General features: G+C 40.2%; 1 protein-coding gene across 1 annotated transcript in view; it reads right to left on the reverse strand.

The window, feature by feature from the left end:
* Positions 1–1,146: 1,146 nt before the first annotated feature.
* RLF (RLF zinc finger) overlaps positions 1,147–12,299 on the reverse strand; it is a 31,304-nt gene continuing 20,151 nt past the window's right edge. Inside the window, exons 7-8 of the mRNA XM_069757122.1 lie at positions 7,021–7,162; positions 1,147–5,569 (exon numbers count right to left, since the gene is read on the reverse strand). Coding sequence (XP_069613223.1) covers positions 1,523–5,569; positions 7,021–7,162 — 4,189 coding nt within the window. The 3' untranslated portion in view covers positions 1,147–1,522. The remainder of the gene's footprint in view (positions 5,570–7,020; positions 7,163–12,299) is intronic.

Here is a 12,299-nt window from a genome sequence, read left to right on the forward strand (position 1 = left end):
CTGCGGAATATGTTGGCGCTATATAAAGATTATTATTATTTATTATTACTCACTCAGGGGCGGTCCGGTTCGATGGGACGTCGCAGGTCCGGCGCCTCCCATCTTCATACGATGTGGCCATCCTCCTTGCTTCTGTTGTGGCTCCTGTGCAGGTGCAATTCTCTGCCCAGTTGAGGGCAGCGCAAAGTACTGCAGTGCGCAGGGAAAGCTCAGAGAGGCCCGCCACCTGCGCACTGCAGTATTTTACGCTGCCCTCAACAGGGCAAAACAGTACACCTGCGCAGAAGCGACAGAAGCAAGGATGGCAACATGACCAGCCTACAACCTACAGTAACCACCGATCGACCAAACCGCTGCATGACCAGCTCTACCCTGGCCTACTGTATCCTCACCCATCCCTTGTAGATTGTGAGCCTTCGCAGGCAGGGTCCTCTCCTCATGTACCAGTTATGACTTGTATTGTTTAAGATTATTGTACTTGCTTTTATTATGTATACCCTTCCTTATATGTAAAGCGCCATGGAATAAATGGAACTATAATAAAATAATAATAACAACATCGTATGAGGATGGGAGACGCTGGATCCCGACCTGTGACACCCATGGGACCGGACCGCCCCCCCAGGTGAGTATAATCTTGTTTTTCTTACCTTTCAGGTTACATCGGGGGCTTATCTACAGTATTACAGAATGCTGTAGACAAGTCCCTAATGGTGGTGGCCGCAGCTTATATGCGAAAATTAAGATGACAAATTCCCTTTAAGCAAATTTCTATATGAAGAGAAACAGTTCTATACAGAGACAGAAAAATATTACATTTCCTACTGATTTTAATGAATGTACATTCGCATACTAAAAAAATAAAAACTTAAAAAAACTTTCACATTTTAAAACTCAAATTAACAGGGAAAATAATATTTATTAATGTCCGCAGTGCATCAAAAATCTATGTTCTATTTAAACAGAATACAAAAATAAAAAAAAATTTCATCCTAAGACTACACTCAGTGCAGAAAACACAGACCCTTCCTAAAGCATTTAATTTAAAGAGGGGAAAAAAAAACAAACATGATTTTAGCAAAAAAATATTTAAAGCCTTATGTTACAGTAAAAAAATAGATTTTAAAAAGTTGGAATGCTCCATCAAAACAAGTGAAATTGTCATTTATTAAACAGAACTCAAAAAATATAAGAGGTCGTAGTGTACAATATATTACACAGTGCACGTTTAAGTGCATATTCATTCAAGTATGAAGTCTTGTAACACCCCAAACTCCCAGACAATCATGCACATTTATTGTCAAAGGAAGCCCCATTACATTGATGTCCTAGCACCAAGTACAATAAACTGCTGGGAAGATCAACCAAAGATTGTGAACACATAAATACATTCATGAAATGTTACATCTAATTGCACAAATGTCTATATGGTACAACTCTTATTAATAAGAGAATCCTTCTGTGTGCTCAGACAAGTTCCCTCAAAATTAACACTGGCAATATTTTAGGGGAAAGGGGTATTTCATGAAATCCCCACACAGAGTTTATCATTTTTTTTATTGGAAAAGAGGTCTATTAGAGGTGCGGTGAAGTCTGAGCGCTCCAAAACAACAACTGGCCTTTGATAAAGCTGGTGGAGTTGTTTTAAAGCCAGGTCACCACAGTCTGACAATGCCTTATCCAACATTGTCCTTAAACTTTGTAATGTGAGTTCCGATGTCGTACTCTGGCCCAAGGACAAACTTATTTGTTGGTTATTTTGAGCTTTACTGGATCGTTTTCGATTTTTCAGAGTGCACTTTTGAGGGTAATTCCATTCAAGTTCTTCAAATTCGTCATCTGTGTCTTTACTCTCCTGCAAAAACTTCAGGAAAGAGGACTCAAACCCCATTGGCTTAAAGTTCTTAAGTCCAATTGCTATCTGTATTTGTTCTTGCGTGTTGTCCTCTTTAGTGGATAGGGCAATGGACCCTATAGACTGCCGTGGAGAACTTGCCTTATTTTCCAATTTGCATTCCGTTTGAAAACCTCTGCAAGAGACATTTTCTTTCTCATTAGAATCTGCAAGTCTGTCTTCAGATTTACGGAAAGGTCTGATGTCAGACTCTTTAAAATTGGATATTTCCACAGGACCATTTCTTCTTAGATCACCATTTGAGTTTCTCAAAGAATCAGGCTTTCCATTGGAAGCACGGTGAATATCACTGCGTAGAGTCAATCTAGGACTATGTTCTTCAGAAATTGACTGTTCTTTTCCCTTTGGAAGATTCTTCACACGATATACCAACTCTGAAAGATGATCGTATACATAGTCAGAACTCATTTCATGTGTTAGTTTGTAATGTCGTACAATACTACTTTCTAGCTTTACGACAGAGGAGCAGCCATGAACCATACATGGAAACTGTGTGAAGTCAATATTTTGGGCACACATCTGCAATGCTTCCTCTCTGGATTTATATTCGACCACATCTGTTCTGGTCACCGGGCACCGATTTTTGCCTTTTATTTTCTTCTTTTTGTAAATCAAACGATTGCAGCGTTTCGGCTGATTATAATTTTCGCCTAATTCTGCCTTTTTTTTCCTTTTCCTCCTGCCATCATAAAGGGTGTACTTTCTATGTCGGGACAGTATATGTCGGGTGTACTTGGTATGATCAGTGAAAACGGCATCGCAGTCTTCTACATCACAATAAATCTCAGATTCACTACTACTAGCCTCGCTTCCATCGTCGGTGTCAGTTTTGAAGTGGTTTTTAGTATCAAACAAAGCAAAGTCCTGCTCACTACTGTCATCCTGATCATGAACTTCTTTGTAATGTTTAGACAGAGCGCTGACACAAATAAAGCTTTTTCTACATTGTTCATATTTACAAGTAAATATCCTTTTGCATTTGCCATGCTCACTCTTTTCCCGTTTGTCTTTTTCCAAACATAAAGATTCCCTATTATATTGATGTACAAGTTGATAATGGCGAACTAAGCTCCGCTGGCTGGTAAAAGAAGCATTGCAAGATTTATGAATGCAGTGAAAAGGTTTATGATATTTATTTAAAATATAGCACAACTTCCCTTGAGCTACCACTCGTCGGCTACCTCTCCCTTCTGCCAAGTCATCTTCTCTTGTTGCCTCAGTCACATTACATAGATCCGTTTCAGAATTCATATCATCCTGGGGTGAAGGCGTTCTCTTCAGATTACCGTTTGATTCACTTAAATGGATATTTCCCCAGCACATCGCACGTCTCTGAGTTACCATACACTTTTTAGGTGTCTTGTTATCAAGCTTTGCAGATCCTGACCTGGTCTTTTCTTTCCTTATTTGATGTTGATTTTCATAGTGCAATTGAAGTAGGTTTTTCCTCGTAAAATGTCTTAGGCAGATATGGCACTCAAAAGGAGAATATTTTCTTTGGAGTACGCTGAGTTTGAGAGCTTTTTCCCTTGTATACTGATGTTTTTTACAGTAATGTAACAATAGAGCACCTTTTGTAACAAAAGCAGATCTGCAGCCCAACAGCTCACAAGCAAATGGCTTGGCTGCCAAGCGAGATAAAAACAGACTGATAACTTTGTCATGTTTCGAGTTGTTGCCTTTTTGAGCTGTAGAAAATTTGTTAGAACAGCTGGCTTTGGGCTGACGGCCTTGAGCAGAGGACCTAAATCTGGAGGAATCCGAGGCTTTTAAATTCAGTTGTTGCAAACTTGTGAGAAGTTCAAACAAACTTTCCTCAGAAGTAGCAGAGCTTTGGCAGCTATCAGAGAGAGCAATATCTTCATTTTCTTGTTTGATGGGCTTCTCTGGCTCTGTAAGGGCATGTAGTGTTTCCGACACTTCTTTTGGTCCATCTTGCTCCTCTTTAACATCTGTACTGCATGGCTTTTCACAGCTAGTTAAAAGATTGAGAAGACTATCCGAGTCAGTCGAGTACTTAACCATGGCTTGATCAAGTCTTTCACAATCAACTTTCCCATTGTTTTCCAGTTTACAAGTGCCATCTGAACTCAAGCCGCGATGCACACAAATTTCCGCATTGCTTGAGCATTTTAAAGTTTTGTCTACATGCTCTTCAGGCAGCAAGTGTGTTCCTGTACCAGATGATAACCGTCTATCTAACGAAAAATGTGTGTAATCAAACTTTGTGCTAAATAGTCTTTCGGATTCATTTTGCAGGTCTTTAAACAATTCAGTCGTATTTTTAAGATCATCACCAGAGCAAGCTACGTGTGTAGCTATGTGATCCTGGAATTCAGAGCTGCAGTAATAAAACTTTTTGCATTGTGGGAAAGTGCATGTGTATGCAGCATCTCGAAAATGTTGAGCTTCATGGTGGTAAAGCAGTCCTAAGTCACCAAAAACAAGGTGGCATCCTTCTAGCTCACATTTATATTGGGGGTCCACATGGACTTGTTTGTGGTTAAGCAGTTGATTAATAGTTTTAAATCTTTCATTGCAGTCTATAGACACACACACAAAAGGTAGAGGTCCTAGGTGGAAGCTAGTGTGTTGCCGCAAGTGAAAATTTGAGATAAAATGCCTCCGACAAAAAGCACACTTCTCTCTCAGATTTTTCAAGTTCAAATAATGCTTAGCATTCTCATCATTGTTTTGGTGCTCGGCTTTCAGATGTATACTTAAATATTTAAACTGTTTGAAAACTTTGGAGCATCCAGTTCCAGGACACGGATAAACATCTCGGTCTTGCAGATTTTTATCTTTTATTGTCCTAAAGGAGATGTAATCAGCTGTGTCATTTTCAACTTTACACTCAACAACTGGCCCAAATTCAATAACCTCCTTCTTTTTCACTTTTTTTGGAGGGCGAGGTCTCATGGGCATCTTCATGTGTTCCATCACGTGGGGAACAAACACTTCCTTCTTCCTGAACTTTTTTACACACACGGGACAGGAATAAACACCATCTTCAAAGTGCTTCCTAGCATGGTGAAGAATCCTTACCTCAATTACTTCTTTTTTACAAATACGACATATAAATTTATATTGTTGCCAACGCTTCGATCTTTCAGATCTTTCAGATGAAGCAATTGCCCTTTTCACTTTAGCACTATCCATTGCGATGGAAGCATTTTCTTGTGCTTCTTCTTTATGGTCAGACAGTATTTCACAGCTGGCCAATGAGGCATTTATAATATCGGGTTCATTTGTATCTCCGTAACGTTCTTCCTCTGAATCGGAAACTTCTTTACCAAGAAGTTTAAGGCAGTGTCTTTTTAACGTTTTCCAGGCCCAGAATTCTGGATCAAATGACCAATGACTCTTCAGTGCAAGTAAGAGTTCACAGCGGAGGGAGTTTGAAATAACACTCGATTCCTCAACATGCTTTTGGTCAGGTTGAAGAAACAGTTCTTCTAATGTGTCTAGGCCTTCAGATGTGGGTTCAAATAAGAATTCTGTAAGCTGGCAGGCACGTTTCACCTCCAAATCTTCTGGTAAGAGGCATGCTATTGTTTTGCAGACAGAAGACTTGGTTGCATCAGTTTCAGTCGATGTAATCTGAAGTGCCCGGATGCATAGCATGATTGAAATGGGAACACCATCATCACCAGCCTAAAAGACAAAGGTTTCAATTTAATTAAAGATGACAAAATATTTAACCTAAAACTTAACCCATCTCTACTGATCTAAAATCCCTAGTCAAAATGTAAAAGGGTATTCCTGTGTTACATTTAGATTGCATCCTGTAAACCAGCCATCAACCCCTTCAGAATTCTGCGCTTTGCTCTTCATTGCTCTTTTTATTTTTCAGTCCACACAGCCATTTTAGGGCTTGTTATTTTGGAGTTTCCTTTTTATAGCATTTGATTCATTAGGTCAGTACAATCATGTTGATTTTTTATTTTAGAGGTTACAATAATTCAGAATTTAAAAAGATTAAAAAAAATTGTATACTTTGGTCTTTACTTTTCTTGCAAGGGAGGTGAGGGCTTGTTTTTGTGCCGTGTAGTTTACATTGATATTTTGGGGCACATATGATGTATTTATTGCTTTTTATGGGGAGGTTTGGCAAATTGAAAGTCAATTCTGCTTTTTTTTTTACCTTCTTGCTACGCAATTTACAGTTTGGGTTAATTAACTTCACAGTATTCATTTTTACAGATGCAGTGATTTTTCCCGCCACACTAAATTATTTTAGATTTGGAGAAATATAGTTTGGGGGGATAAAGCATTGAATTTTTAATTTAATTTTCAAATTAATTTAAATTGCATCCTAGAGGACTTGAACCTGATCACTTATATAGTATTACATAGGAATATTATCGATCCCATATGAAGCCCACTCACAAGCAATTGGGGCTTTTAGTAGATCCCTTGCTGCCATGACAAGCCAATCACACCCCGCTACCGATGTGCGCTGCTAATCAAGTACACTGGCAACAAACCATTTAAAATGACTTTGTTAAGGATCTGACAACCACATTTAAACAGTTCAATCATAGCATTTGGAGCTAGCTATGGTGTTTACTGTTTGATGCAGGAGCCGGCAGTATAACAGACACCACATGCCCTTGTGATCTAACAAGAGAGACCAACACCTTTACACACCGTGATGTACATGTATAAGATGGGTAGCACAAGCTGAGCAAATAAGTGTGAATTAAAATACCCAATACTTGAGCTTACAATCCGGTTCACTAAAACGCATCCAGACAACGTCCTGGAAAACAATGTACAAACTCACACTCTGTGGATGTGGTCCTTCATTTATTTATCTGTAGGAGGAGCTCAGTCATGAACGCTCACTAATGAGGGGTATGGTGTTGTATATTATGAGTCTACTTGAAAAAAGGAAAGACTAAATCAAATGAACTACCAATGGCATGCATTGTTTATTAAAAAGCCACAACTGCTTATAAGGCAGATACAGGGGACTTGAAAACAAATTTGGCACACCTTTATTTTTTCCTGTTGGAAATGCCCAATAAAACTTGAAGACAAATTACTAGATTATGACATAATATACATATATATGTATATATATATTTTTATTTCTCACTCACCTCTGTATGTACAACTTTAATAAGAAAGAATAAGTGCTGACACGTTTTGGCAATTGCACCAAATTGCCTACATCTTTCAAGAAAAGTATTCAGAGATGAATCAATTCTTCGCTGCAGCTTACTCCAAAATAAAGTCAGCTCCCTGAAACATAGAACCAATGCAGAAGTGAACAAAGAATAAAATACACATGCAACTTTACAATTCAAGATAAAAAAAATATTATTCATACATACAAACACCGCATTCTTGCTATCGTGGTCTATAGTCCAGCACTCTGCATTTTCCCTCAAAATCTTCAGGACATTGAACTTTATTGCTTGCAATAAAAAGTCAAATCCTTTCCTTTTAATCATTTACCTTTCTTTGTGGAGGAGCTGTATGCTGGCAAATATCGTTAGTTCAGGTCTCCCTAGACTAGGTCAATCTGTCTACTTACCGTATTTTTCGGACTATAAGACGCACCGGACCATAAGGCGCACCCCAAATTTGGGGTGAAAATTACAGAAAAAAAGATTTTTTATAAGATGGGGGTCCGTCTTATTGTCCGAATTTACAGTATCTTACCTGAGGGCTGGCGGTGGCAGAGCAGGGTCACAGGAGGCATGGTGTCGGCAGAGGTGGGGAGGTGCTGGAATGAGGAGGTGCTGGGATGAGGAGGCGCAGTGTGAAGTATGGCGTCAGAGGGGTCCCTTTCCCCGGTATGGTGATGCAGCAGCCTGGTAAGCAGCAGAGCCGGTTGAATCCTGCGGTGGCAGAGGTGCGGCGGCAGAGGAGGTGCAGTAAGCGGGGTCCCTTTCTCCGGTGAGGTGATGCAGCAGCCCGGTAAGCAGCAGAGCCGGGTGAATCCTGTTGTGATCGGTGGGGGCGGCCATCTTCCTGAGGCCGCGCGTGTGCAGATGAAGCGCTCTGCTTCCCGGGGCTTCAGGAAAATGGCCGCGGGAGGCCGCGCGTGCGCAGATGGAGATCGCGGCGGCCATTTTCCTGAAGCCCCGGGAAGCAGAGCGCTCCATCTGCGCACGCGCGGCCTCAGGAAAGTGGCCGCCACCACCGATAACAACAGGATTCACCCGGCTCTGCTGCTTACCGGGCTGCTGCATCACCTCACCGGAGACAGGGACCCCGCTTACTGCGCCTCCTTTGCCGCCGTACCTCTGCCGCCACGGTAAGCCTGCATTGCGACTATTAGACGCACCCCCCTTTTTTTTGGGGGGGGAAAAGTGCGTCTTGTAGTCCGAAAAATACGGTAATTGACCACAGGCCTCATTGTTGCATATCTAGGCTTTAGCCCTGTAATGAAGCCCATACATGATGTGATTTCTCAGAAAACAGACATCTAAAACTGAAATCCTAAACTTTAAAGTAAGCTATAACTAATAAAAACAAGACTGAAAAAGGGGGAACAGTAGAGAAACATAAGTTGTAAGAACCAATAGATCCATAGCTGACAGTAGAACTTGACTGCACTGCATTCAATTTTAATATTAAAAGGAATCTGTCCCCAAGCTTTTGACACTTAACATGAGAGCAGCATGATGTAGGAGCAGACTCAAATTCCAGTGATGAGCCACTTACTGGGCTGCTTACTGTAATTTTGATAAAGTAATTTTATCAGCAGGAGATTATCACTTGCTGCCATGTAGTCCTAAACATTCTTGAGCTCTATCTCTGTTCCCTCCACTATGCATAGGCAAAAAGCTGCCAATCTGTGGTGAGCGTGGGGTTATACAGCATTCAGAGAACTGGTAAATTTTAAGCAGATAAAAATCACTTTATCAGAACTGAACGAAGGAGTCCAGTAAGTGATACATCGCTGGAATCGGGGTCTAGGCCCATAGATCATGCTGCTCTCAGTTAGGACTGCTTTGATATGGGTATACCTTGACGTTTGGTGGAGCAGCTTGGTATACATTTTTTGCAAAAAACGTATCAACCAAATACCCTGTTTTACGTCTTTTTACTAGCACTTGCGGATTACTGTGATTTTTTGAAACTGAGTTTTTTTGGTTCTACTATGCTCTCTTGTGTCTTCAGGTTTCAGGTGGTGTGTGAACATTTTCCTACAGACTTGTTCACTGTGCAAGTAGCCCATGTGTTCCTGTTTCTATAATTGTTCTCTTGTATCTCCAAGACGAGGGAGTTACCCACCACTCCTCTTGGGCTATCTGCACAAAAGCTGTTCCACTCAACATGTCCACATGGACTTTTCCTCTTTGAACCCTGTTCACACAGGTAATCTACAGATGATCAGGTTTTTAAACACATCAGATAGGGATTGCATACATCAGTTAGGACTGCTCTATATGGGTATACCTTGACGTTTGGTGGAGCAGCTTAGTATACATTTTTTGCAAAAAAACGTATCAACCAAATACCCTGTTTTTTACATCTTTTTACTAGCACTTGCGGATTACTGTGATTTTTTGAAACTGAGTGTTTTTGGTTCTACTATGCTCTTTTTGTATCTTCAATGCTCTCATATGGGGTAGCAAAATATTTTTGACAAATTCCTTTTAACTGCCATCGGACGGAATAGTACATCCGTTGGCAGTATCACCCCGCTTTGATGTTGGCTCCGGTGGTGAGCCTGCATCAAAGTCGAGATACAGCGGTTTTGATTCCACTCGCGCCTATTAAATATTATTATAACTGACAGCGGCATTTAACAAGTGCTTCCGGCCATTAGGCCGGAAATACGCGCACCAGTGACCCCCATCACATGATCGGGGGTCATCGGCACGTCGGCATGACAACCAGAGGTCTCAAGGAGACCTCCATTTTTGTTGATGCCAGATTGCTACGAGCGCCACCTCTTTCAAAATAAAAACAACAAAACACAAACCTACACATTTGGTATCGCCGCGTTCAGAATCACCTGATAAAAAAAAAAATAAATTAACCTGATCGCTAAACGGCGTAGCGATAAAAATAAAAGGAAAAACGCCAGAATTATGTTTTTTTGGTCACTGCGACATTGCATTAAAATGCAATAACGGGCGATAAAAAGAACGTATCTGCACCAAAATGGTATAATTAAAAACGTCAGCTCTGCACGCAAAAAATAAGCCCTCACCCGACCCCAGATCACGAAAAATGGAGACCCTCAGGGTATCGGAAAATTGCACAATTTTTTTTTTATAGCAAAGTTTGGATTTTTTTTTCACCACTTAGATAAAAAAGAATCTAGACATGTTTGGTGTCTATGAACCCGTAATGACCAGGAGAATCACAATGGCAGGTTAGTTTTAGCATTTAGTTAACCTAGCAAAAAAGCCAAACAAAACACGTGTGGGATTGCACTTTTTTTTGCAATTTCACCGCACTTGGAATTTTTTTTACCGTTTTCTAGTACACGACATGGTAAAACCAATGGTGTCGTTCAAAAGTACAACTTGTCCCGCAAAACAACAAGCCCTCACATGGCCATCTTAACAGAAAAATAAAAAAATTATTGCTCTGGGTAGGAGGGAAGCGAAAAACGAAAACGAAAAAAAAGCTCTGGGGGTTAAAGAGCTCTTCCCAAACACACTCATCACCAATTCTCAGTGAAGTCCTCATGTCTTCCCAAAACTACCATAACATTAAAATGGAGCAGCCGCACATATACCGTGCATATAGCTCTTCAGAGGAGTCACATGGACATAAGCAGAAAGACAACCTCTGACCACAGTTCTACAGCAGAACTTTCAAGCCATGCTCTGATCAAGTCTCATTGTGAAGGCAAGGGGGAATGAATGATGAATTTCTACTTCATTTAACCCCTTAAGCCCCAAGGGTGGTTTGCACGTTAATGACCGGGCCAATTTTTACAATTCTGACCACTGTCCCTTCATGAGGTTATAACTCTGGACGCTTCAACGGATCCCGGTGATTCTGACATTGTTTTATCGTGACATTGTACTTCACGATAGTGGTAAAATTTCCTTGGCATTACTTGCGTTTATTTGTGAAAAAAAAAAAAACGGAAACTTGGCGAAAATTTTGCAATTTTCCAACTTTGAATTTTTATGCCCTTAAATCACAGAGATATGTCACACAAAATACTTAAGTAACATTTCCCACATGTCTACATTACATCAGCACAATTTTGGAACCAACATTTTTTTTTTTGGTTAGGAAGTTATAAGGGTTAAAAGCTGACCAGCAATTTTTCATTTTTACAACACCATTTTTTTTTTTTTAGGGACCACATCTCATTTGAAGTCACTTTGAGGGGTCTATATGATAGAAAATAGCCAAAAGTGACACCATTCTAAAACTACACCCCTCAAGGTGCTCAAAACCACATTCAAGAAGTGTATTAACCTTTCAGGTGTTTCACAAATGTTTGGAATGTTTATAAAAAAAAGAAAAAAAAAAAAAAACACTAACATTTAACTTTTTTTTCACAAAACATTTACTTCAGATCCAATTTGTTTTATTTTGCCAAGGGTAACAGGAAAAATTGGACCCCAAAAGTTGTTCTACAATTCGTCCTGAGTACGCCAATACCCCATATGTTGGGGTAAACCTCTGTTTGGGAGCATGGGAGAGCTCGGAAGGGAAGGAGCACAGTTTTACTTTTTCAACGCAGAATTGGATGGAATTGAGATGGGACGCCATGCTGCGTTTGGAGAGCCCCTGATGTGCCTAAACAGTGGAAACCCCCAAAACTGACCCCATTTTGGAAAGTAGACCCCCTAAGGAACTTATCTAGATGTGTGGTGAGCACTTTGAACCCCTAAGTGCTTCACAGAAGTTTATAATGTAGAGCCGTGAAAATTAAAAAATCATTTTTTTCCACAAAAATGATTCTTTAGCCCCCAATTTTGCATTTTCCCAAGGGTATCTCGAGAAATTGGACCCAAAAGTTGTTGTGCGATTTGTCCTGAGTACGCCGGATGCCCCATATCAGAGAATTTTTTTAATTTTTTTTTTTTTTCTTTTGGGGGGGGGGGGGGGGGGGCGCGTTTATACCGTTCCGCGTTTGGTAAAATGGATAAAGCAGTTTAATTCTTCAGGTCAGTACGATTACAGCGATGTCTCATTTACATTTTTTTTTATGTTTTGGTGCTTTTATACGATAAAAACTTTTACAGAAAAAATTATTTTTGCATTGCTTTATTCTGAGGGCTATAACTTTTTTTATTATTTTGCTGATGATGCTGTATGGCGGCTCGTTTTTTGCGGGACAAGATTACATTTTCGGCGGTACCATGTTTATTTATATCCGTCTTTTTGATAGCGTGTCATTCCACTTTTTGTTCGGTGGTATGATAATAAAGCGTTGTTTTTTGCCTCT

This window comes from Ranitomeya imitator, chromosome 3 (genome assembly GCF_032444005.1).
Source record: "Ranitomeya imitator isolate aRanImi1 chromosome 3, aRanImi1.pri, whole genome shotgun sequence".
Classification (NCBI taxonomy): domain Eukaryota; kingdom Metazoa; phylum Chordata; class Amphibia; order Anura; family Dendrobatidae; genus Ranitomeya; species Ranitomeya imitator.